The sequence below is a fragment of the Erpetoichthys calabaricus genome, chromosome 15, assembly GCF_900747795.2.
Source record: "Erpetoichthys calabaricus chromosome 15, fErpCal1.3, whole genome shotgun sequence".
NCBI classification, from domain to species: domain Eukaryota; kingdom Metazoa; phylum Chordata; class Cladistia; order Polypteriformes; family Polypteridae; genus Erpetoichthys; species Erpetoichthys calabaricus.
The window spans coordinates 69,126,490-69,154,148 of record NC_041408.2 but is presented as its reverse complement, the minus strand read 5'-3'; the positions used below and the strand labels follow the sequence as shown (position 1 = coordinate 69,154,148).

Here is a 27,659-nt window from a genome sequence, read left to right as displayed (position 1 = left end):
CCATGGTCTGGAGTAGTAGAATGTATACCATAACATCAGCAGACAACCTCTGTACTTTGTTTTGTTCCAAAATGTCCATCTTTTTGAGTTGTAAACTATTTCTTCAGTTTTTTTTTTTTATTTTTATTAAATCAGCCATGATGTATTGGACATGCTAAATTACTTTAGTTTTCCTGGGTGATGTATATAACTAATAGTCTACTGTTTTTAAGTGTATCTGAGAAGTCAAGCAAATGACACCTTTTATTGGCTAAATAAAAGGTGTCATTTTGCTTGACTTCTCACTACATTCATAATGGCTAACACAGTACAACATCCTAGTACTAAGTGTATCTGAGAGCATCATGAACTACATTTATATTTATCTTGTTAAAACCGATAAAAGGCATGTTTTAAATTGCCCACTGTGTGTGAGTATGTTTGAACGGCTTTATCTGTGCCAAGGATTGGTGTCGAGAAGGACCCTCTAGGGACCAGAACCACGTTCACTTTACTGCAGTGTGAAACAGAAATTGGACAGATCTTTGCAGATAGACAGACAATAGCAGTGGCCATTTGTGTACCTTTGCCATTGTAACTGGATCATCAACACTAGGGCATGCTGTCTTCCTTAACTATGGAAGTTAAGTACTTTAGGGATGGTAATGTAATAGATAGACTGGTTGTGAATGGAACATTAACTTCTCATTGCAGCAGAGTAATCCAATTTTTTTTTAATTTTTTTTATATGTGGCTTCCTTCTCCCCATTTGTAGTGGGTGGATGACCTGGGCATTGCGTGGCAGCTGTTGATCGCTGAGGTCGATGATTGGGGGTTTAATGTGGCTGATAGAGGTAGAGCTTGGTGGAGGGTCCCAGAAATTCCAAAGGTGATTGGTGACCCTTGATATCTTTAGCTCAAATTGGATTTTTAAGTTAAACTCGGCCTGACAATAGTGCATGTCCTGCATAGTTAGGCCCAGTGGGGCATTTCATTTATACTTTGTTACCCCAGGGGTTCCACATCTTTGTGTTCTTTACTTTAGCTAATAAATCCAGATTTTTTTTTTCTTCAACATACATTAAAGAAAATCACACATTATGATTTTGGCCTCATTGACTTTTATTGTGAATTTAGGTATGTCTTGAGAGTCCCCCATTTTGTACACACTAGTAATGTTTCCAATGCTTGTAGCTGCAGAAAACAGGCATTGATTCTTATGCTCTGTATTGGATAAGCAGGTAGAAAAAATGAGAGTGGCCATTATAACATTTATTACTGTTTTTCCCAGTGCCTGATGTACTTTATAATGGTCACTTTGACTTAAGTTAAATGGATTTAGACAATGAGGGCAGAATTTAATTGAGATGGCATTTCTTACTTCTACTAGTCCTCTTAAGTAATTCTGTTGTGCTTCAGATGGAAACCATTACTGCGTTCAATTCAGACAATTGTTTTTGCTCCTTATCAATATTGGCAAATTTGTCCCAACTTCTCAAGCAAAACTGTTATATTATTACAAACTATTTGCCAAAAGCCTTTGGCATTATGTAGAAGTTGGTGCTGTGTGTGTGTGTGTGTGTGTGTGTGTGTGTGTGTGTGTGTGTGTATATATATAATATTATTATTATTATATATATATATATATATATATATATATATATATATATATATATATATATATATAATCTGCTGATCATGTGAAAAATCATAGGTTTTGCTACTGGTATGAATGACTTCATGATGCATTACAGCCTGCAGCTGCTTATGTTCTGCTTTGTACTAATTTTCTTGAACTAATTAAATGCTGCTATCCAATAATGTATTTTGGTTCAGATAAATATTCTTTTAAGTTTGTTTGCTTTTTATGCAGTAAGGTTCTGGTGACATTTTGTCATTCTGACTCTTTTAAAGAATTGCATTTCCATTACAGAATTTACGCAGTAAATTTTGTATTTCGGGTATTTTTCCTAACAATCCTATTAGACCTTGTCAGCTACACAAACATTTTGTCAACTTCAACTATGTGACAGCACCTCTAAGAATTTTATTGGTGACCAGTCATTTTGCTTAAACTCTCCCTCCACAACACCCTTCCAAGTTTAGTTGCTTGTGAAAGTGTGTGTGTGTGTGTTTTTAATTTTTTTTTGTTAAAACTAATAACCATGACAGTTCAATAGTAGTAAGATCTAGATTGTCCATCATAGAAACAATTTCATTAGTATGCCAGCTACCCAACGTGGAATATAGTACTTGAGATGTCAGGCTGGCCGTGTAGAACAGCAGATCCTTCTTCTATCTCATCGTTTTAATTTTTTGTTTCTTCAACCTAGTTCCAAATGAATTTGCCTAGAATGTAACATTTAATTCCTCTTACATTTCAAACACAAGCCATTAGCTTGATTTTACACTGGTTTTAAGCATTGTGGGACTAGCATACAGCTTGACATGCTTTTGTTCTTGTTAACTGCTGAGGTGTTGAGATAAGATCTGGCTGGATCATGACCCTTAATACTAAACTGCAGTCTTTACATCATGGATTTTAGTTTGAAGTAAAAACCTTACCAGTGGTTTTAAATGAAAGTAGGCCAGTTTATATAATGGGCCGTAAACTATGGCATGAGTGGGATGGACAGTATACCATGATTTCTATGCAGTATTTTTTCTGTATTTATTTACTGTTTTATTAGTCTGCCAACATGTAAGAGGAATGTTGTGAAGCGAGAAACTTATTTTTTTAAACATCAAAACACATGTAATTTTACTAAATTAGTAAGAGAATCTGTGCTGTAGTACTCTTTTAATAATAAAATCCCTTAAAAAGAGGAGAAAGAAATCTCTGTTAGCGAGAGAGAGATTGGGTAAAATTACATAACTAACCAGATAAATTGATTGATTAAAAGAAATTGCTCTTGATTAAGCCCCATTTTACATGCATCAAGTAAAATTAATGGTAGTAGAAAAATAAACTGTTTTACGGAAGTAAAATATCCATAATTGGGATGTTGCACGACAATGTGCTTCCTTAAAACTGTCTCAGATGACTGGAGTGGGTCCTGCCCCAGGCTTTATCATAAAGAGTGTTTGTTCTCTGCCTCACTTATTTTGTTAATTTCCTTTAAGAACACATCTGCTGACAAAATAGAAAGTGATTTAGTAATCTGAAGTAGGAATGGTGTGTGTGTGTGTGTGTGTGTGTGTGTGTGTGTGTGTATATTTATATATACACACACACACACACACACACACACACACACACACACACACACGAGGTCTCATTTCTCCTGCTTCCTTACTTTGCATTTTAACTGTGCCAGACATAATTATAAAAGAAATGCAAATTTATTTGCAAACATCAGTTTAAATAATTAATCCTGTTTTAGAATGCCTTTGCAACCACAAGTCTGTCTTAAGAGTGATGCTGCTGTAAAAGTGCCTCAGAAGATTGTTAATGCCTTGCTAAAACAATCAAGAACAGTTTAGTTTTACTGCAGTGCAACTCACAGACATGTCCACTACCATCTAATAAAGCTTTGCAGCAATCTTATACTTGCTTAACAGCAAGCTAAACTTAAGTAAAAATGGTAAATGTTATGACACCTCTCATATACAATTTGTTAAAATTGTTAAACTTGAAATATCTTTAACTGTGCATACATTTTTAATAGTAAAGCTATAGGGTATCTGTCTGTTTTCTTCCCAGTCAACAGAGACTGTACATCAGCCCTGTGTGTGTGTGTGTTTGTCAGTTTTCTTTTGGGTACCATGGTCTCTCCTTGTGCACCCCAAACATAGGATTGTAAAGTTAAGTGGATACCTTTTTGATTCAGTCTGTGTGTGTGGATGCATTTGGATATTGATTAACTAGCACTGTCTTGTGAATAGTGGGCTTCTGCAGCCTGCCACTCTCGAATGGAAAAGCAAGGTTCAGGAAATGAATAAATGAAACTAAACATGCAAACTCCAAAGCATATGTTTGTTTCTTAAATGAACCATCCTGTATGGCTGAGAGTAAGTGAACGTAACTTGTCCTTCTACACTGGTACCATATTTTGAGGAATGATACACCACCGGACTACTAGTAAACTGGCAAGTAATTCAAGATATTGATGACTTTGATCAAGATATGGTTTCATTACTTTCTCTCTCCTTCCTTAGTATAAAAATACCTATATTTGGGTGGTGCCAGAAAAAATGTAAACCCTTAAGAAGGATATTAATTTGAAGAATATGATTTCTCCCAGCTAAAGTGAGCTAAACAAAATGACCATCTACTAACATGTCATTTGATGATTTCCATCATCTTATTAAAAAAAAAAATGGCATAGATCGTTGTTTTCCTGTGATGCGTTAGCCTCTTGGATTTGTTATCCAGGATTGTTTTTCTAACTTTCATTCAAAGCTACCAAGATTTGTTAAGGCCACCCCAACCCTAAATTGGAGTAAGCATGTCATAGAATGTTATGCTGCAAATATTGGGTGTTTTTAATCTGTTGTGAGTCAGTCAGTGACAAATATATTAATTTAGTCCGACTTGTAAGACTGTTCACTGGGAAAAGTATGCTCATACTTAATTCATCCAACAGATGTAATACAAGCGACAATGATTAATTTCAACCCATACTATGAAGTACCATGAGAGAGACATCGGCTGTCCACTTCCTCCCCATGTAATGCCCGCTTTTCTCTGACTGCTTATCGAGAACAATAGACAGGGTGTTAACAGCAGTTGCTAAAAGCATTGGTTATACTATACAGCCCCGTCTGATTCTTTTTTTTTCTGACATGAGATAGAGTTGTGTGGTTTCTTTGACCAGAAGCACCTGGGCTGGAATTAGTTGTCCTTGGATGTGGGTGCAGGTTCAGTCCAGTGGGTGTCTGCAAGATTTCTGTAGGTGCGAGTGAAATGTTACCTTACAAACCCATCCTGCCTGAAGTTATATGTATTGTGGGTGTGGGTTGAAGATTTACATTACGTATGAGATAACGTTAGTCTAACAAACGATAGAGGAAGAAAGTCGTCTAAATTATGCATATCCTTAAATGAAAATGTCCTATGCATTATTTTATTTGCTGTGCCTATTTAAAATGCATACAAATTAAATATTTGTGACACTGAAAGGCACTCTTTCCAAGTCAGCTTGACAAGATGGGTCCAGCTACAGACCTCAGCAGCTGCACATTTCAATACCTCCTCTGCACAGCCAATTGGATTGCAGATTTTTGTCTCTTGGTTTACTTGTCTTGAGTCCGATAACCCTTCCCCAGCTGTAATCTGAACCATAGTGCAACCAGTTGTTATCACTGATGTGTAATATAAAGCAACAGCCTCCTCAATGGGGTGAATCTCTGGAGGTCCGCAGTGAGAGTCTATTGACTGTGACTGCAGTCTAGCACTTCTTTACATTAAAAGATGTAAACTTCTAGTGTTCAGGAGTTGGTAAATAGGAAACTACCTGCTGTTATTTGAAAGAAATCCGTGTTAAACAACAAGAAGTGTTCATTTACATGTTACAATGGGCAGTGCTTTATCTGGCTCTGCTAAGTGTTAACAGTAAGGAACTGACAGACAAAGGATACATCATAATAATAAAATTGTGGAAATATCCCTAAGGCTTCCTTGGTGACTTTTTCAAATTGAATGCCATCTGGCTGTCCTACTCTGCATTGTGTGCAGATCAATATGCCTCTAAGCCCCATCCTGATCAGCATAATGTCTTGTGCTCCAAATGTTCCTGCTTATTGGTATGTTTTCTTTACTCCAAATTACTGGTACATTTAAGGAAGCAAACACTACTGGACTATCTATAACTTTTCACTTGCTGGCACTGCATAACATTGAAAAATCTTGAACTGAAAGTATAAAAGGAAAAGGGCAGTACTCCTTTTAATGCTGACAGTTAGAAGCTGTAGTCTCCAGTGCCCATTACTACACAGAAGTGTTCAAGTTGCACATGTACGCATAAACACCCGTGGGTGAACTTGGATCTCTGCAGAGCTAATGGAACTAATCTCTCAGGAGGAAACAGGCTTGCAGCACCCAGCATGAAAACAATTTCACGGGATACAAAAAAGTGTTTTTGTAGATCAGAAATTACATTGAGCACGTCATAGAACATGGGGAAAAAATTGCTTACAAAGACATAGTTGTTACAAACATTTTAATAACTTCAGTTACTGAGGGAAGCTTGTAGCTTTGTTACCTAAGCACATACAGTATATTGAGACCAAACCCAAATTTTTGCAGTGCAGTAAACAAAAGCTCTTTCTGTGTCAAGAGACAGCTTAAATTCTGTTTCTAATATAAGTTACACAATGCCAATCAAAACCTTCAGAGACCTTTACATAGAGAATGTGTACGCATCTTTTAAACAACCATGCTTTATACTGTGTAATACTTTTTTTTTAATTTTATCAAAAGAAATCTGTTCAGCTTCTGTGCTTAAAGCTATACTAGCTAGTAATGCTGATGACTTGTACAGTACTTCCAACTCAATGCACTTATTTGAAGAAGTGCACCCATAAATGATTTAGGCAATAACTGGGACAGCAGTGTTCAATAAGAATCTTGGATAAGAAGTAGAATTCAGCTATCGACATCATACATTCTTGTTTAAACTTTGTAAAGCTTGGTGTAGTTCATTTTAAATTTGTACGTTGAACACACCTATTTCAACTCATTATTTTAAATATATCTAAAATAAAATGTAATCTGAGAACCTTGTCATCCAATGTATGTCTTGAACAGGTAATACTGTATATTTTAATAGCGTCCCTACACCGTTTCAGGGAGGGGAAGATCATTTCAGTTCTGTGAATAGTATTATTTGGAGTTGGTGTAACAGCAGATGGAATGATAATATACAACTGAAAAACTATCGTGAATTTTCTACATTACATTGACATATCTCTCATCCCCAATAATCCTTAAAATCCACCCTTCCTAAAACAATGGGATTGTCCCTTATATAAGATAGAAGAAATCTGTTTTCTCTTTGGGATGGTGCAGATCTTTTTTCAAAATTTGGCAAGAATCTGTTAGTGCTGTTCATAATATGGCATGATGAGTCTGATCAAATTTAAACATAAATATCTGGATTATAGGTAGATACTTTTTGTCTTATGGGGAAACTGAGCCTTTACAGAAGCTATAGAAATATTATAGTAAAGAACGACTCTCATCAAACACACCTAAGAATTACAAAGCAAGAAGATAAAAAACTCTGACTTGGCTAATAAGAAGGCAGTCACAGTGAGGCTTTCATTATAAAGGTTGTATTGCAGAAGGGATGAAATGTATTATTGACTTTATTTTTGACTGGTTTATTACTTATAATGTGACTTATTGATTGATTTATATGCTCAATGAAATAAAAGTGACAAAGTAGGAATTTGTGAACACACTTTATTCCAGGTGGTTGCTGCTTGGCTACAAAAGGAGGTGGAAGTGCAAGCAGAGACTTGGGATGAAGGCATGGAGTTTAGTTTTAAGAAGTGTTTGCCCATATTTACATTTTTAGAAGACAATTTGGAATATTAGCAATATTTAAATGAATACTTTGAGTGTTTTGTAAATATTAATTTTATGCAGTTAATCCGTTAAATGTTTTATTTCATGCTCCTCTTGTTCTAGCTCCAGCTATGGAAGGGCGAATGATTTAAAACATGTAAAAAATTAACAATAGTGAAAACAGTGCCACACTGAGAATGAAGCACTAGTCCGTGTAATGGACTCCATTTGATTGTGTGCTACTCTGTGGAATTTGATTGAATTCTCAACACTTTGTAATCTAAGGATGTTTAGGAAACTTTACAGTCCTTATTTTAGGTGTAATAAAGATATAAGCATCCATTAACTGCTACTAAACAATGTGCATTTATTTCTAGGACGAACTTTGCTGGAAAAATTCTTCAGCCAGCAGAAGGATGCACCTGAAGAGGAAGCAGAGAAGCTTTGTTCACGCATCTTAGCCATGGGCTTATTATTGCCATTTAGTGATTGCTTTCGGGAACAGTATGGTGGGAGTACGACTCAAGTTTCTCCTAAGTTTGATGTAAGTAGGCCTTTTTTTTTTTTTTTACGCTTGCTGCCACATACTTTTAAGGCTGTGGTGCTTAATTTGAAATGTACAGTGTGCATTGAAGATGTTTATTTTTAAGTTCTTATTAATTTTAACATTTGTTTATGGATGCCTTCAAAGACTGGGGGTCTAGCAGAATCTATGTGAATACGTTGCTTTCTTCTAAATGAGATGGGGGCGAGTTTAGACAAGAGTTTACACAAGGAGCAAATGTGTTGCTTGTGAACTTTTAATGGATTAGAATGCTGGCATTTTTAGATGTACTGTGTTCGTTGCATCTTTGAAAGCTGAATTAATGACTTGAACAGGGGCTTTTGGAGTTGTGTTTTCTTTTCTGAGTTTATTAATTTATTGAGTACTTTGATCTGGCATGATGTGGGAATTTCACGTGCATTTTTCATTTATTAAATGATAAGTCATAATTAGGTTATAAAAGAGTTAACAAAATATGATAAATGCTCTGTCCCAGGAGAGGTCTTTGCCATATGTTTTCTAAACTGTACTTCTGCAGTTTCTCTTAGTTGTCTCTATGGCCAATAACATGTAAAAGAAAAGTTGTACACTGAACCATATCTTGCTTACTCAAAACTAAGATCTGTGCATCTTCCTAATCATTAAAATTTAACCCGAGTATATAATTAGGCTAGTTATACGGAACAGCGACTTGATGGCTAGAATTAAGTGCCTGTCTGTTACAGATTAATGTTAGTGGTGAGTGCATTAACTTTAACTAAAAAAAGAAAAATATTGACTGCATAACTGATAGTCAATCAGAATCCATGCACTATTTGATGGTGTATTAACAACATGTGTGTACTGAATGCACTCTGGGCTACTATTTTAAATGATCCAGGAGGAACTTTAGTAAGACTCTTATGTTGCTTACTGACACCAAGTGTTTTTGGTATAAACAGTTATCACTTTCTTATATATAAAAACAGTTCACTAAAAGCTTTGATGTTTTAAGTAGCAGTCCATGTCACGTAAAGGGGTCCATGTTAAAAATACAGCATTAAAGTGTGCTCTTATGTTTACAGATATGCTACTGACAGTGAGTGTGCTTATAAACAGTCAGACTGTGCAACTTGCTGAATAAGCTACAGTAGGAAACAAAAGGGATTTACATACACAAGATTTTGTAAAGGATTAGGGACTGTTGAGTTCACTTAGCTTCTTTGGTTACATATTAGCGAAGTTACCCTAATATATTATCTAGGTACCTTCCTGAATACAGATTTCTGCTTTATATACTTTATTTGATATTATGGGGTGATTCTAATGGGCAGGCCCCCCAGTTATGATGTATTACTGCCTTAATAATGAAGCAATCCAAATGAAATAAAGATCACAGAATTCCCAGATAAATGTACAATATTTGTGAATGAACTGGATGACGGTGAGATCCGTGAAGGATATTTCTAGCAAGATGGGGTAACCTGTCACATGTCTGCTCGCAGCATGGCACAACATTCAATTGTTTTTTGGCAATCGGGTCATTTCAAAGAGACTATGGCCACCTTGTTCACTGAACCTGCCACCTCCAGATTTCTTCCTTTGGGGAGTGCTGAAAGGAAAAGTGTACAAGCGCAAGCCTCTTACACTGGAACAATTACAGCGAAACATTGAGCAGGAAATTGCTGCCATCACCCCTACAATGCTTGTGGATACTTTTGCCAATGTGGTGTGTCATGTCGATCTGTGTTTGCAAGAAGAAGGTGACCATTTCCAGCACAGAATGTGATTGGATTGTTTACATATATATCAAGGTGTGCACTGTATTTCATTTCTATCGCTTCATTATGTGAGTAACACTTCAGAACTTGTGGCCCCGCCCATTAGAATCTCCCAGTGTTATTTGATTCAGGATTTGGTTGACCGTTTGCGTGTGGTAAGCGCTCCTCTAATTGCTTTATAGTAGTAGTTGTGTCAGTGGCTTCTAATTGAGTCAGATGGTGCGCAGGTTCCTCAGAAATCTGTGTTACACTATTATGGGTTCCTTTTTCTGTAGCTTTTAATATAATAAATAATAATAATAATAATTAATGTACTTGTTTTTTAAATTTCTTTTGTGCTCTAGCCCAGGGGTTCTCAAAGTCAGTCCAGGGACCCCCTGTGGCTGCAGGTTTTTGTTCCAACCAGCTTCTGTTTTTAATTGGAATCCTGGGCTAATTAAGTGAACTGTTATTGCCCAGATTTTGTGTTTTGGGAACAGTACAGAAATTAGAAAACTAGGTTTGCTTAAAAAAAAAAAATAATAATAAAAATGTAAAAGTACTAAACAGTTATATGGGAATAATGTATTTTTTTTTCTTTTTAACAATACTTTTCATCTTGATGTTACTTCAATTTTTCCCGGGTGTTGTAAATGTTTAATCCATTGTTTTCGAATTAGTGGGTCTGATGCTAAAGTAGTTGCAGCCCCTGATGATTCAGTGTTGTTTGCCTGGGTGTCTGCTCTGCTTGTTTTTAATTGTCATTATTAAGATACAAGGAAGGGAGCAAACTGCACAGAGAAAAGGTAAAATATAACAAAAGCAACAAAAGAGAGTTAAGCATTTAAATCTATAGCAAAAGCAGAAAGATTTCTAAATGTCTTATAAATGTAAAAATCATACTGCTGTGCTTTCTTAATGTAGAATAATAGAAGAGAAAAAAAATACCAGGTAATTAATTGAGATCAGTGTTTATCAGTTGTCGCCGATTATGAATCTGGTTGAAGTAAAAACCTGAAGCCACCGTGGGCCCTCAGGTCTGACTTTGAGAACCCCTGCTCTAGCCTATTCTGGATATGAAATATTCTTGCAATTAGTACTGTAGTATAAAATTCTTAAAATTTATTTCTAGTATTCAAAAGAACATTTTTCCAGTACATCTCTGATCAGCCAGTCAAATAATAATGTTTATACTGACCTTTGAATGTATCTGATTAGAGAAGGAAGAAAACCCCACCAGTTTCCTATATTTACAAGTATTTGAAGTACATCAAATGTCAGTAGCTGAGCAATGCTTAACACATGAAGAAAGAGCTACCATATTACAGTATAGGCTGCCATCTAAATTATTCAGCAGCCTCGGCTTTCTGTCTGAGTGAAGGCAGGGCAGAGAAAGAGAATGTGATCTTTCTTCCGGCAGGTCACCTTAAACACTGATAAAACCATTCAGGAATGTCTAGTCAGAGAGGAGGTCATAAGCTGCATGACTGCACAATTCATTTGGTAAATGGTTATGGACGCTAAGGCTATCAGGACTACAAAGTTTTACATTTTATTACCAGTTCCCAGAAAGAAAGATATAATTGTGGTTGTGTATATTTAATGCAGTTTTCTACTTCAAGGAACTGTATGTGTGACTCTGTGTTAATAAAATTATTCCTGCATCTATTGAAAGTGAAGAATAAAAGGAGTGCTATTCCTTCCAGAGCAAGCGGATGACTTTTTTTTTTTTCTTTTTTCTTGAAGCTTTTGGCTGTGTAAGCAGATTAAATTTGTGTGTGGACTGGAGTAGCAAGGAGCAAAACATTTATATGGTAATTCTGATAACGTAGATGTAAAACCAAGGAAACGTAAATTAGGTGGGATTTTTGTGGAGCCGGGTGACTTCATGTACATTTGCTATTTCATTCCCATTTGTCTCCGCCACTCGTTTCCGCCTACCTGAGCAAACTGATTAAAATGCATAAGGTTGACTGCATCTGTTGCAGTAATGGAGCTTGTCAAGAACCTAAGGATTAAAAACTTTTATCAGTCTGAGCCATATTCTTCGGAGACGATGCATAGTACTCGGGGCAGGATGCCTAATATTTTCCAGGGGTTGTTAGTGATCAGGCGTGATGTGAACGACAGAGAGAGGTTCTGCAAAATGAAGGAGACGTGCTCTGATCTAGCTTTGCTGAAGCTTAAACAGACGGTTCAGAAGACATCCCTAAAGTTTGAATCCATACAGGTTAGTGTGTCTCTTGGAGATGAACAAAGCAAATGTTTCTGATTTTTAGTTCTGTTTTTTTTATTTTTTTATTCCTGTATCTTGAATGAGATGTTTACAGTCTCCATGAGAACATGGCTATTTTCATTTGCACTCATACAACAGAACAGTTAGATATAACTGCTTGATTTATTTTAGTGCTCTATCTATCCATCCATCCATCCATTTGTTGTTCTTGAGTCTGTTTTAATCCATTAAATGATCACTGGGATTGAAGCTTATCCCAGCATATAATTGGATACAATGCAGGAACAAGCCACGGAGAGTGCACCAGTCCACCGTGGGACCCACTCACTTATGGAGGCCCAGTTTAGAGTTGCCAGTTAATGTCATTCATCTTCCTTTTTGATATGCTGGAGTCACAAGAGAAAAGGCCGGAGTGGTGTTTGGAGAACATTTAAACTCCACGTGCATTCACTGGCCTGGGATTCAAACCAGTAACTCTAATACTGCTGTTTTCTGTTAGATGCCCAGTACCATAACAATTGACACCTCATTTACCATAGGATGCAATCTGTAAAAAAGTAAACAATATATTACTTTATTTGCTTATGTTGTTTTATAGTTTTTTAAAGTTATTAGTACCGTAATTCCTGAATCTAAGTAAAAGAAAAAATATTGCACCCGTTTTACATAATGCCAGTCAGAAATTTCCTTGAATGTCTGAACCATGGCAGTAAAGCTGGAAAGCCATATATATAACTTGTAAGAAGTAAGACTAATGAGTTATTTAAATATGTAAAGCAGGGTGGTCCAACTCCAATCCTGAAAAGGCTGCAGTGACCGCAGGTTTTCCTTCTTGCCTCTTTCTTAATCAGTGGCTGCTTTCCCTTCATTTTTATTGCCTTGTGTTTTAACACTCAGTCCTCTAAATTGCATCTTTTTTCTTAAATGGTGAACAAACAAGAATGAGATGTGAAGTGACTAGCTAAGTTGGGGGTCTCAGACTTCAACCAAGTTCATTCCAACCAGTTTCTTAATTACAAGCCATTTTCTGTTGTTAATTAAACCTGTTATTTAATTCCATGGCTTGCTGGTGCTCTCATTCTGCCACAGCAAAATTTTTCATTTTTTTAATAGTACCTTCAAAATGTTCTGGTGACCTGAGCAGATGAATACTACTGATGCCTTTATTTTCAAATATTATGTCATAGACACAAGTTAGTTGGTCATGTGTTGGCTTGTGTTTATCTCATTATTGTTTGGCTGCTAATTCAGGAAAAAAAAAATTAAGCGGTCCGAGTCTTAAGTAGCAAGTCACTTACAATTAAGGCAAAAGAAGTTAATTAGCAGCAAAAACTGGTCACTGCTTAAGAAAAGGGTTATAATGAAAATCTACATCCACTGCAGCCCTTCAGTATCAAAGTTGGATACCCCGATGTAAGGCATCTTGAGATTTTATATTGGGAATGGTGACATAAAAAATAATTATTGACCAAAACCCATTCTTTTTGAATGGACTTCTTGGCATTTTTGGTTTAGGACATTGGACAGGGTAATATGCAATAAGTAAGGACCATTCTTTGTTCATTAAAGACTTGTAGTACTGCCTGAGAACATTCCTTGGTTCAGAATCTCTTCTTAGACCTGTTACCAGTATACATGCAAGAGGTATTTACTGGAAAAACACTCTCTGCTTGTTCAATGGCCATTTTCTGGGTTTGCCCATTTTGGCCATTTCCCTGCCTTGGGGTATTGGAGCAGAAATGTTTATAGCTAGATGTCCTTCGTGATCCTAACCTCCTTTGGTAACTTTTTTTACTAACCCCAGTTCACAGGTTTAGGCACCTATTGCTATACATTTCAAATATCATTATTGCGTTTATTGAAACAATAACATTTTACTGACCTGTGTGAGACTTGCCCGGACACCACCAGTCGAAAACCACTTCTTTATATATTGCACACGTTTATTAATCATAAATAAACACAGTCCCAACACTACATACAATGCACTCAGCAATAATCACCCCCAATAAGTCTGTTTCTCAGTCATTGACCGCCTCTATTCTCCTCCTGGGAGCTTCATCCTGCTCCCACTCCCGACTCTGGCTCCCAGACTGTAGGAAGGCGGCGCCTTTTATTCCTGCCCGGATGTCCTCCAGGTGTCTGATGACGTCCGTCCGTCAGCACTTCCTGGTGTGGTGGAAGTGCTGCCCTTTACACCGGAAGCACTCCAGGCGTCCCTGGCAGGTCCTCCACCATCTTACCGAGTGTGGCGGAAGTAACTGTTTCCAAGTCATACGAGGCTTGAGGCGCCCCCTGGCGGTGGCCATGGGTCCCAACAGGCCAAAAGCTCTTTGTTCTTCTCCCGTGGTCCTCTCCTGCTTCAGGGCGGTTGACCCCTCATGGCCCGGAAGCTATTCCTGCCACCTTCTGGTCCTTTTAGGCATCCCGGCCAGGTAATGACCCCAGCAATCTGCCACACCTGTATGAGTAAATCCAATGGATTGGAAACTGGATCTAGACTGAACTGTCATCTGGAACAACAGAAAATATAGCCCTTCCAATATTTTAAAAACATTACAGCACCTGCTGTTATTCACTCCTTTTTGTATCATGGTTATAGTCAGTGATGGTATGTTGCATGTTCGTCTCACATGCATGTCCGAATTTCACTGTACACCATAGACTAAGATACTATCTTGTCCTAAGCAACCTGTCATTAAAAATGTTTTATTCATCATCCAGTTTGTTCATTCCCTCCTCTGTGTTGAATGGTGCCACTCCCCCATGATGCTATGCTTGAAAGGCATGTTCAGAACAAAATGGGGTACTTCCCTCTTTAAATTGCTTCGCTTGAACTTCAAGAAATCCTCAAGTACAAAGAAAATGTTGCTGGTCATTAATCAATTAAACTGGCATTTCATATTTAGCAATAACTGCAAATATTGTATAGTGTTAAGGGTGCAAAAAAACGTACCCCCTCTAGTTACTGAATACAGGTGAAATACCATTTTTACAGCTTTAGTTTAGAAGTTTCTTAAGACTGTATACGGTTAATTTTGCCAGAGAGCAGTAAATCAGCTTTAACGTTAAACAGATAATGGAGAAGGTAGAACTTTAATTCAAAAGCTCACTCCAACTTCCTGCTCTCCTCAGCCATGCACAAGAGGATTTTCTTGAAGTGTTTTGTTTGACAATATTTTTTGCAACAACAGACATTTGGTATGTTGTGAGCCTATGACTGCATTATTCACGTATGCGTTACATAACACAAGGAAACAGACTTTTTTTTTTTTTTTTTTCTTTCATGGATGTTTTGATATTATTTTCTGTGTTCAGATTTGGTCTCAATAGAAGCCTGTTGCTTCAGGAACTTTATTTCTGTTCTCCATAAAAACATGAGATTATTTTTTTTTTTCTCCTCCATCACTACAAACAACATGAGGGAAGTAATGCTAAGTATTATTGTCGGTTGGAGTATTCCTTTTACATTCTCAAATCTGCTTTGATTAAGTAATTCTAAAATCCAACCATGTTCAACGTTTTCAGTTTTTATGGGGTGGGCAATGCTGTTCTTATTATATAACCACAATTGCTCTCATTTTAAGAAGATCATTTGGTTTTACAGAAAAAAAAAATTGTAATTGCATTGCTGGTTATAGTAGATTTATGATTAACTTAAGTGTTCACTTAAAGACTAAAGGATTCTTGCTATTTACAGAAAAATCAGTTTGATCTGTAGAAAAAGGACAGAAGTAGTTTAACTTTGTAGTTTGTCTTTGTGTGGCCACTGGCATTCACTTAAGCCCAGATATTCAGCCTGAAGTAACCCTTAATGATGGACTGACCATCCGTCTAGGGCAGGTTCCTACCTTGAACTTGATACTGCAAGGATGGGCTCCGGCTCCCAGGGACCCACTGTTTGAAGAAGCACATGTGTTTCCTGTTTTATGTTTTAATTTAGACTTTCTTTTAAGAAGTTATGAGTAGTAGATACTGTTCTGCAGAGAATCCTAACATGGCTCAATGATCATTATAGCACTAAGTAAGCTATGCAGTAAAGCTACAAAGTTTTTGCAGCCCCTTGCATATCCACCTTGAATGGGGTGGGTGTGTGGGTGGGTGGGTGAATGTGTGTGTGCGTGTGTGTGTGTGTGTGCGTGTGTGTGTGTGTGTGTGTGTGAGTTCTTTTTTTTTTTTTTTTCAGCAACTAATCCTGTTAAATCGAGATCTATGGGCTGCCTTTGACTAATGAATTACATTTACTTAATGATCCTTGCAGTGAAACCAGACATGTTGCATGGAAACGTAGCTAAGCATACACACTTAGTTTTTTTTTCTGAACCTTTACTTTGTTTATTTTTTATTAAAACCATAGAGTCAAACATTGGAATCATTACATTTTGAACAACTGTGATTATAAACCATCAACAGGGAAAGTGATTCCCCTTTATTTTTGGTTTCCTAAAACTAGTTGTGAACGTCCTAGTGTGGTGTGTAAGTTTTTCTTTTGTTAAATGTGCATTGCTTAAAGAGGTGTATTAAAATAACATTTATTTTTAAGTGCGTGTGTGTGTGTGTGTGTGTGGTGGTGTAGTTCTGGAGCAAATTTTGGCACTGTGGTTAATGCTGCCACCTCATAGCTCTACAAAGCTGGATTTGAATCTGACTGGGTATTTTCTTTGTGGAGCTTCCTCCCACATCAAAAAGACATGGATGTCAACTAGAGACTACAGAACAGAGTGGATTAACTCGGTGTGACTCTCGGTGTATATTTCACCCAAAGTTGCTGAGCTGCCCTTCAACCCCCAGTCACCCCCTTGTTTTAACAAACTGCATTAAGCAATGTTTGAAAAAGGTTTTTTTTGAAGAATGATAAATTTTACACTGCAGTTGATAATGTAGTCTTATTGAAATACCAATGGCTTTTTCTAAAGTATACTGGACAATACAGCAACAGTGTCACTAAAACCTTTGATTCGTTTGCCTGGTCACGGTATTCGGTAATTCTTTTAACTATTTTTGTTTTGTACTTCTTTCTCACACATGCAGTAATTGTAAGCCTATGTTGTGTGTGTTTTTTTTTTTTTTTTTTTTTTTTTTTAAAGAATATTTTTTTCCTTTGATAATTTAAATAATGTAATATCCAGTGCTCCCAATACTATTGGAATAAATAAGTCCCCATTTAACCATATAATTGGGTTACTTTGGTTTGGACTATAGAATGATGATGGTATCTGTCTGTGAAATTTTTTGTTTTATTTTTTATCACAAACGATTGAATTCTGTAATTTACCATGTGAATTAGTTGCATTTTGTATGGATACTGTGTCACTATTAATTGTGTACTATATTTTAATTGTGAGTTAAATGTTTTTGAAATTATATATTTTTTATGTTATGTGTAGTAACTTGATCATGTCAGGAGGATAGTCATAATGCATTTTGTTCTCAATATTTTGCAGCACGGCCCTCACTGTCTTTTAAACAAAATTAAAACACAATTTTTGATTTTTATGCTGTTAGGTTTTAGTGTTATGTCTGCTCTTATTGTATTGGTTTTGCTGTTTTAAGCAACTCTAAACCACATTTATAAAATATGATTTGTCAACTGCTTTTGTTTCTGTAGCAAGACCAGCTTTACACCTGGGCAGCAGTTAGTCAACCGAAGCACTCCTTTGACCATTCGGAGGGTCGCATTCCAGGGAAGATTCATACAATGTGGCCTCCAAAATCAGAAGCCGAAGAAAGGCCAGGACTTAAATACACTGAAGCAGGTATGGAAAATGGAAAGAGCTTTTTTTTTTTATTCCTTGAAACACCCTTAAAATTAACTGTTAGTGAAAGTTATTTCATTGAAGAATAAACTTTCACTATATGCAATGAATTTTAAAAACACAATATTAGAGTCTTGTAAAATATAAGCTGCTGGAGGTTTGCTGTAGTGACTTTAAACCTACTCACATAAAACGCAGTGAACAGCATTGTTGCCATTGTTATATTGGGTGTGTGTGTGTGTGTGTGTGTGTGTGTATGAATGTGAATATATATGTGTGTGTATATAGGCGCGCGCCCACACATATATGTATATGTATGTATATGTATATATGTGTGTATATATATATATACTGTATATGTGTATATATGTATATATATGTGTGTATATATAGACGCACGCACACACACACGTATATGTATATGTATGTATATGTATATGTGTATATATATATATATATATATATATATATATATATATATATATATATATATATATATATATGTACTATATATGTGTATATGTATATATGTGTGCGTGTGTGTGTATATATAATGATGCTTCCAAGCCCTGCCCTTCAATCTCTGCAGATGTTGCATAATTATGGATTTTTGTCATTTTCTAAATGTGTTTGAAATAATATTCTATAGTTTTATGCAGCCAAGACACTTAATGCTTTGCCTTTTGTAGTTGTAAAAATCAAAATTGTCAAAATTTGTATTTTGAAAGACATATTTTTGTCACTTGGAATAAACTATTGTATCATTTATTTTTTTACGCTGGAGTCCAACTGTTTACTTCCATGTGTTAAATTAAAGAAGCTTATAGTTGGTCCATATGATGACATTATTCTATGTGTACTGTTGACTTTTTTTTCTTTTTACCTTGTGCATTACTCCCTCTGTAGAGGATGAGGAAGGTGAGTGCTTAAGCCATTTTTTGAATTTTTTGGTCTTTGTTTTTACTACTCAGCCAGACAGACTGTGCTTAGGATATTTTGTTTCAATTTATGAACACTGGTTCTCACACTTTTCCTTTACCCCATGTGAACCTGGGTAATATCACTTCATATACATTGATTCAGTATGTCAGATGGCATGACAATATACAGACCTGTAAATTGATCATTTCAATCAATAAATAATGACAGCACAGTTCATTCGGCAGCATAATTTAAAATATACCCTAGCTCAAGTTTGCAGCAGTAAGAAATACTGACACATGTAAATGATATTAAGTCACTCTTATTTATCCATGAGATCCTTGAGATGGATGTGTATTTTTATGATTGTTTGATGACAATTTCACATCTGCATCAGAATTTGGTCCCGAGAGTTATTCAGACTTAAAACTGTAAAGTGAATCGTTACATACTGTATAACCCTGAGTTTGACACAAGCTTAAACTTAATCATTTAGAATTCAGAGACCTGAAACTCCAAAACCTTTTACTTTTAACCTAATATAACCTTCTTGGCATTTAATGTTTACACTAATTTGCTGATCTTGCTAGGCATATCAAACCATTTGTGTCCCAGTAGTCCAATACTGAATTCAGTGACAGCTGAGAATCTACTCCACAAGTCCACAAGTTAACACATCAGCATTGAATTATTAGGGTTATGATGCAAACTGCTGATATTGAAAATCATCTCGACTGCAGACTGAACTTGAGTAAACTTACTGAAGCTCCCAATACACACCTTATTTCTCTGACAGGAAGAGTTAAATATACTGACTTATTTCATTATTCAGCAAATTAAAAATTAACAGTTAATTAGTTGTGCCTTAAAACAATTAGATCACTGTATGCACATTACTGACCACCATGATGGGCTTGCACCCTGTCCTGCTCTAGCCTTGTACCTAAAACTCCCAGGATAGGCTTCCACTTCCACCCTCAGAGCTGTACCAAGCCAATCAGAAAATGGATGATTTAATGTGGTTCACCTCTTTTGGTAGTTGCTTTGATTGGGACACTAAGTTTAATTTCTCTGATAGTAGTGAATACCACTGCATATTAGAGGAAAAAAAAGGGGAAGTCCTTTCAGGGCAGAAATTAGAAAAGGAATCTTGAACACATTCTGAAGTGATGTGCAGTACATGAAATACAGGAGCTGACATGTTAAAGACGTGCATACGCTAGTTCTTTGGGACAGCATGGCTTTTAGCTGACCAATCGTGGGACTAAATTTGCTCTTTGGTTTGTGGAGAGATTTTGTGTGTGTTAACTTATCAGGTTGTGTTCATCAGATAGAATGGCAGGAAAATTGAGGAAAGAGAGAGGGTCATTTTATAAAAATGAATCTGAAAAATAACTTTATAATTGGAAATAACTATTTGAGGTGGAGGTTATTTATAAATCCAGTAATGCATCCCTTTTTACGAAGTTGTCGATGTGTTACAACTTCAAGGCATTTTTTTTTTCCAGTGAAGTCCAAGCTAAATTAATCCATATAAACTAAAAAAAGTCAGTTTTTTGTTTTCTTACCTTCTTAAAGATGCAGGCCAAACAAAAATATGTGGCCATGATTAAGTGTCTGCCAAAAGTTACATTTTTTTCTATTTTTTTCTAATTTTGAATTAGATTTATCTTCACTAAACTCAAGTGTTTTAATATTTGTTACTTTTATTTTAAGACAGCAGCCCTATTTTCTTTCTTAAATATAAATTCAAATTTCAAAGTACAGTATAATGTAACATTATTTAGCATTACTCCTGAAATATGCATTTCAAGGCACATTGTTTTGTTTATACTTGCATGTTAAGCTGGTCCATAAATCCGAAAGCTTACAAGTTTCATCTTCTGTTTCCACTTTATGCATTATTTGGTTACTCAGCTGTGACTCCCTGTCTCCAATGTAGCAAGTTGAGACTGCGAGCATAAATGATTAGCACTCGCCTATAGTATTGTCTTGTTTGTATAACCTTACAAAGATTGATTTAGAATTCTTTGACCTAGCATGTTGCAAAGAATTGAACTGCTTATTTATGATTTCTAGGTTTGTAGTTTTTTTGATTGATTGGTATGCTCTGTATTTTATTTCTAAATAGTGCTAACTAAGTTTGAATTGACTTTACTTGTCATTTACCTATTAAGGCACATTTTCCACTTTTTTGCCTCCTTGGACAGCACTTAATTGGCCTGTCTCTGGATAAGGTACACTATATGATGCCATTTGTTTGAGGCATTGTTTTGTTTGTTGTAGGCTTACGATAGTAACAAGCAAGCAATTATGTATTAAACATGTCATATACATACAGTATTTAGTCCTTCTGACAACTGCCAAGTATCTCATATCTTGTAAGCTTTAAGCAGAATTGTTTCAAGATATTTTATAAAAGTTTAGTCAAGTCAGTCCTTCATTGTGTTTTATTTGAGGCCTTACATTTTATTTAATTTTAAATACACTTCCTAGTTATTTCAAAGTTTAAATAGACGATATTTATACTGCAGTACAGGTGCTGGTCATAAAATTAGAATATCATGACAAAGTTGATTTATTTCAGTAATTCCATTCAAAAAGTGAAACTTGTATATTAGATTCATTCATTACACACAGACTGATGTATTTCAAATGTTTATTTCTTTTAATGTTGATGATTATAACTGACAACTAATGAAAGTCCCAAATTCAGTATCTCGGAAAATTAGGATATTGTGAAAAGGTTCAATATTGAAGACACCTGGTGCCACACTCTAATCAGCTAATTAACTCAAAACACCTGCAAAAGCCTTTAAATGGTCTCTCAGTCTAGTTCTGTAGGCTACACAATCATGGGGAAGACTGCTGACTTGACAGTTGTCCAAAAGACGACCATTGACACCTTGCACAAGGAGGGCAAGACACAAAAGGTCATTGCTAAAGATGCTGGCTGTTCACAGAGCTCTGTGTCCAAGCACATTAATAGAGAGGCGAAGGGAAGGACAAGATGTGGTAGAAAAAAGTATACAAGCAATAGGGATAACCGCACCCTGGAGAGGATTGGGAAGCAAAACCCATTCAAAAATGTGGGGGAGATTCACAAAGAGTGGACTGCAGCTGGAGTCGGTGCTTCAAGAACCACCACGCACTGACGTATGCAAGACATGGGTTTCAGCTGTCGCATTCCTTGTGTCAAGCCACTCTTGAACAAGAGACAGCGTCAGAAGCGTCTCGCCTGGGCTAAAGACAAAAAGGACTGGACTGCTACAGAGTGGTCCAAAGTTATGTTCTCTGATGAAAGTAAATTTTGCATTTCCTTTGGAAATCAAGGTCCCAGAGTCTGGAGGAAGAGAGGAGAGGCACAGAATCCACGTTGCGTGAGGTCCAGTGTAAAGTTTCCACAGTAAGTGATGGTTTGGGGTGCCATGTCATCTGCTGGTGTTGGTCCATTGTGTTTTCTGAGGTCCAAGGTCAACGCAGCCGTCTACCAGGAAGTTTTAGAGCACTTCATGCTTCCTGCTGCTGACGAACTTTATGGATATGCAGATTTCATTTTCCAACAGGACCTGGCACCTGCACACAGTGCCAAAGCTACCAGTACCTGGTTTAAGGACCATATCCCCGTATCCCTGTTCTTGATTGGCCAGCAAACTCGCTTGACCTTAACCCCATAGAAAATCTATGGGGTATTGTGAAGAGGAAGACGCAATACGCCAGACCCAACAATTGAGAAGAGCTGAAGGCCACTATCAGAGCAACATGGGCTCTCATAACACCTGAGCAGTGCCACAGACTGATCGACTCCATGCCACACCGCATTGCTGCAATAATCCAGGCCGAAGGAACCCCAACTAAATATTGAGTGCTGTACATGCTCATACTTTTCATGTTCATACCTTTCAGTTGGCCAACATTTCTAAAAATCCTTTTTTTGCATTGGTCTTAATTGATATTCTAATTTTCCGAGATACTGAATTTGGGACTTTCATTAGTTGACAGTTATAATCATCAACATTAAAAGAAATAAACATTTGAAATACATCGGTCTGTGTGTAATGAATGAATCTAATATACAAGTTTCACTTTTTGAATGGAATTACTGAAATAAATCAACTTTGTCATGATATTCTAATTTTATGACCAGCACCTGTACAATGAGGGATGCCATTGCATTTTAGAACATTCAAACAATCTAGAAGAGAACAGGCCATTCAGTACAACAAAGTTTGGCAGTCCTGTCAACTTAATTCTTCTTAAAAAAAAAAAAAAAAAAACGTCAAGTTTTGAAAGTCCCTAAAGTCTTACTGTCTACCATGCTACCTGGTAGCTTATTCCAAGTGTTTATGGTTCTTCTGTATGAAGAAAAACTTCTCAATGTGAAATTTACCCTTAACAAGTTTCTGTGTACCCTTTTTCTTGATGAGCTCATTTTAAAATGTCTCGAACCACTGTACTTATTCCTTTCGTAATTTTGAACACTTCAATCATGTCTTCTCTTAATCATCTTTTGCTTAAACTGAAAAGGCTCAGTTCTTTTAATCTTTCTTCATAATTCATCCCCTGTAGCCCTGGAATCAGCCTAGTTACTCTTCTTTTCTAGTGCTGCTATGTCCTTTTTGTAGTCTGGAGACCCAAACTGCACACAGTACTCAAGATGAGGCCTCACCAGTGTGTTTATAAAGCTTGAGCATAACCTCCTCCTCCTTCACCACCACACATTGTGCTATATATCCTGACATTGTTAGCCATCTATCTGGAAGTTGATACTATAGAGTCCACTCAAACTCCTAAATCCTTCTCATAAGGTGTACTCCTGATTTTCAGGCCTACCGTTGTGTATTCAAACCTCACATTTTTACTTCCTATGTGTAATACTTTACGTTTACTGACATTAAATTTCATCTGCCACAAATCTACCCAAGCCTGTATGCTGTCCAAGTCCATCTATAATGATATAACGGATTACAAATTATCTGCTAATCCACCTATCTTGGTATCATCTGTAAATTTAACCAGCTTGTTACTTATATTCCTACCTAATATATATATATATGTCTGAGCCAATTCTGCAACCACCTACAAACACCCTGAACTTCCACTTCTTTTAGTTTGATGCCCAACCTCTTATGAAGCATCTTATCAAATGATTTCTAAAAGTCCAGATAAATAATAATGTTCCACTTTGATCGTATCCTTTTGTTGCTTCCTCACAGAATTCCAGCATGTTAGTAAAACACGACCTCCCTCTTCTGAACTCATGCTGACTGTTCAGAAAAATTCTGTTCTTGCCATCTGCTGCTCAGTCTAATCCTTAGTAGTTCCATTAATTTTCCTGTGATGTATGTTACTGGCCCATAGTTGCTTAGATCTGCCCAGTCACCCTTTTCGTATAACAGGATAATATTTGCCATTTTCTAATCCTTCAGAACTTCCCCATTGTGCAGTGACTTCCAAAAATTGTGTCAAAGGTTTATATATGTACTCTCTAGCCTCCTTAAGAACTCGAGGGTAAATATGATTTGGTCCTGGAGATTTGCTTTGATTTCAGCCTATTTAATCTGAGCAGTACTTCTCCCTCTACAATTTCAAAATTAGTTAATAGTCCCATTTACCACTGGGAAGTTACCTACTTCCTCTCTTGAAAAAACCTCAGAAAAATGAGTGTTTGGAGTATCCACTATTTCACTGTCTGTATTTTTTTTATTCCCCTTTACTATTTCTGATGCACTTGACCTGCTCCTCGACTGTTCTTTTACTACTAAAATACTGAAAGAATTTCTTTGGGTCATCTTTCACCTTATCTCCTGTATTCATCTCCAACTATCTTTTAACCTCCCTAATATCCTTTTTAATGGTTGTCCTCATGTTCTCATATGTCCTACGATTCACATTGGAAAACAGACTGTCCCGTCTAGGTATCTGCAAATTTTAACTGGATGTTAATACCTATGTTGTTGTTCCATTAATTTAGTATTCTTACTTTTGTGTTAAAATGTCATACATACAGTAGATAATATTGAATTCTTATCACTGGTAGATGTTTCAGATGAACAAGACTATGACTGTTTAGCTTTTCAGTTAACGCCGTGATGTACTGTATAGTATTACTTAAAACATTTTCTATGTTGAAGGTGAAGGGTACACTTCTCAAACCTAAATCATATACAGTGGATTTAGAAAATATTCAGACCCATTCATGTTCTGCATGCATCATTTTGTTGTAGGTTTCATTCTGAATGGCGGAATCTACAATGTTTGCCCATCAATTTACATTCTAATCTGTAATGACAAAGTGAATACATATTTTCAGAAAGGTTTGCCAATTTACTAAGAATGAAAAATCTCATTCATCTCAATATTCAGCCCTTTAATTCAATACTTTTGTAGTATCTCATTTTGCAGTAATTATAGCCAAGAGACGAATTAGGTAAGTCTCAACAAGTTTTGCATGCATGGTTTTGGTCAGTTTATCCAATTCGTCCTGGCAGATCCTCTTGAACTCCACTGGACTGAATGGGAAGCATCTGTAAAATTAAATCTACAACACTAAGCTGTTCAGAAAGTGAAGGGGACATCTGGAGCTACACAGTGGTTATGATTTTTATTCTGCCTTCCAAAAGTATGGTATGTGAAAGTCTAGATAGGATATTTTGTGTGGAGGACCAGAACAATTTTCATTGAAGAGTTAGGTGAAATGTCAAGATAGCCTTGAGTTTTGAAAATATGCTATTTATTTGTAGTAGAACTTAGTAAGTCTAAAACAGGTATGGAAACAAGTGGTTCTGATTTTAAAGGTAACTTTTTTTTTTTTTTTTTTCTTCAGAGCATCAAACTGTTGTCTTGGGTTTCAAAAAACTTCAGAAGGAAGAAATGGTTGAGTTTCAGGTAAGCGCCCACTGCTTGGTACTGCTGTTGATGCACTCAGCAAATTTTTGGTTTTCACTTCAATTTATTTTTGCTTCCTGTGCTTGCCTTGCTGTTTTTATTTGAGTGTTAAGCATATTTTTATGTAATAATTAGAATAGGTACAGGTGCAGCCTCCAGTGACTCTAAAATTCGATCAAGTGTGTTCTGGAAATAAATATATGGTGTAGGGTGTGTTTTAAATAGTGACTGGTGATTGGGGAAACTGATTCTCAAATTTTATTTTCTAACATGGAAATCTTTTCACCATGTTTTCTTAACCCTTCATGCACTAACAGTGCTTTGACGTTGTGGATTTGTATTTAAGTAAAAGATTTTTTTAAGTAAAACACTACCTTTTTTAGATTGTGCCTTGTTGAGCTTTATATTTGTAGTTTAAATCACAGTAAATGTATACCATTGTTAAAGCAGTAAAATATTTAAATAGGCTTTACTAACATTTGTTTAGGTATTTTATGGACACACTAGTATATTTAGAATGTTCTGTTTTCTTGAGGCTTAATTCAGTGGTAAGCAGAAATAACTTTTTTTTTAATCAAATTTTTAGTAGTGTAATAAAAATTGAAACAATTACAACAGGTAGCGAAAACGTACAGTATTATAATATGACAATAAAATGCACATCCCAATAATAACTTTTATAGAAAAATGTAGATTTAAACTTTTTGTTTTTGTGCTTAACTACCAAGTGCTTGGTATTTATCTACCAAATTCTTGACCTTTGCCAATTTTTCCCACTGCAATCTCTTCCTGTTCTATTTCATTATCACATGTGTGCTATAGTTTTCATTAGCAAAACATCTATTTCATTTAGAAGAACACTTTAAACAATACCTGCCCAGTTTTCCTCACCTTCCACCTACCTCTATGCCAGAAAAATATTGATTAGTTTTGAGAACTCGGACAACACCTTCATAATATACAAAAACATTTTACAGTCCCTCCCTTTCAAAGATCCCAGAGTACAGTAGGAAAAGGATCTCTCACTCAACATTTCAAGAAAGGAGTGGAAGGTATCAATGCACAGAATTCATTCACGCTCCATAAGTGCAAAGCATACAATTATCCAACTTAAAATTATATATCGAGCACATCTGTCTTCTTAACGAACACATCCATCTCATTTAAAATTGTCCAAAATGTTTCCAGGGCAATATCCAACCTGCGAACGTTGCAATCAAGCTCCAGCCTCACTGGGCCACACATTCTGGGCCTGCACCAAATTAACATCATTCTGGACCAAAATCTTTAAATGCCTTGCAGACAGCCTTGGTGTCACAATCCCTCCTAACCCATTAACAGCTGTGTTTGGTAGGCTCTCAGAGGGGCTTAAAGTGGCGAAGGACAAACAAACTGGAATTGCCTTTACTACACTATTGGCACGTAGGCTTATCTTGCTCAACTGGAAGAATCCTGACTCTCTCCTCTGATCAGTCAGTGGGTAACTGATGTTATTTACTATTTGAAATTGGAAAAAATCTAATTTTCACTTAGAGGATCTGTTCAAAACTTTTTCAAAACCTGGCAGGATCTAATCAATAACATTTTAGAATAAGCATTTAAAGCATTGAGGAAGCAGATTCTCTCCCCTTTTTTGTTATATTTATCTGTTATTCATTTATTAATTTATCTATTTACATATTTTTACTAGTTTAAAGTTTTACTCTGCTGGCCTAGAGGGATGGGGTTTGATTTGTTTCGAACCTAGTTTTGTTGGTGTAGGAATGAAATGTGAAATCGCCTAGGGTCAGGTAGAACAAACATTTATAAAGGAAGAAACAGAAACAAGCCACATGCAGAAGTAAAAACAAGCTCTGAGTTCATAGATTTTAAACTAGAATTGCCCAATGTTATTGAAGCCCTCAATATATGGAAGACTATTAAAACCCCTGGACCTGATGAGTTTGTACGAATTGTATTGAAAGACATGAAAGATGCCATCTATACATGTTTTAGCGGTCACTTCAGAACGGAGCAGTACCTGAGGACTGGAAAGTTGCAAATGTGACTCCAATGTTCAAGAAGGGAGACAAAATTAATCCTAGTA

General features: G+C 36.2%; 1 protein-coding gene across 1 annotated transcript in view; it reads left to right on the top strand.

Moving 5' to 3' along the window:
• The window catches only part of fmn2b (formin 2b), a 293,106-nt gene that overhangs the window by 30,915 nt on the left and 234,532 nt on the right, over window positions 1–27,659 (top strand). The window contains exons 2-4 of the mRNA XM_028820569.2: window positions 7,867–8,033; window positions 17,617–17,764; window positions 25,512–25,573. Of these exons, the coding sequence (XP_028676402.1) occupies window positions 7,867–8,033; window positions 17,617–17,764; window positions 25,512–25,573 (377 nt within the window). The remainder of the gene's footprint in view (window positions 1–7,866; window positions 8,034–17,616; window positions 17,765–25,511; window positions 25,574–27,659) is intronic.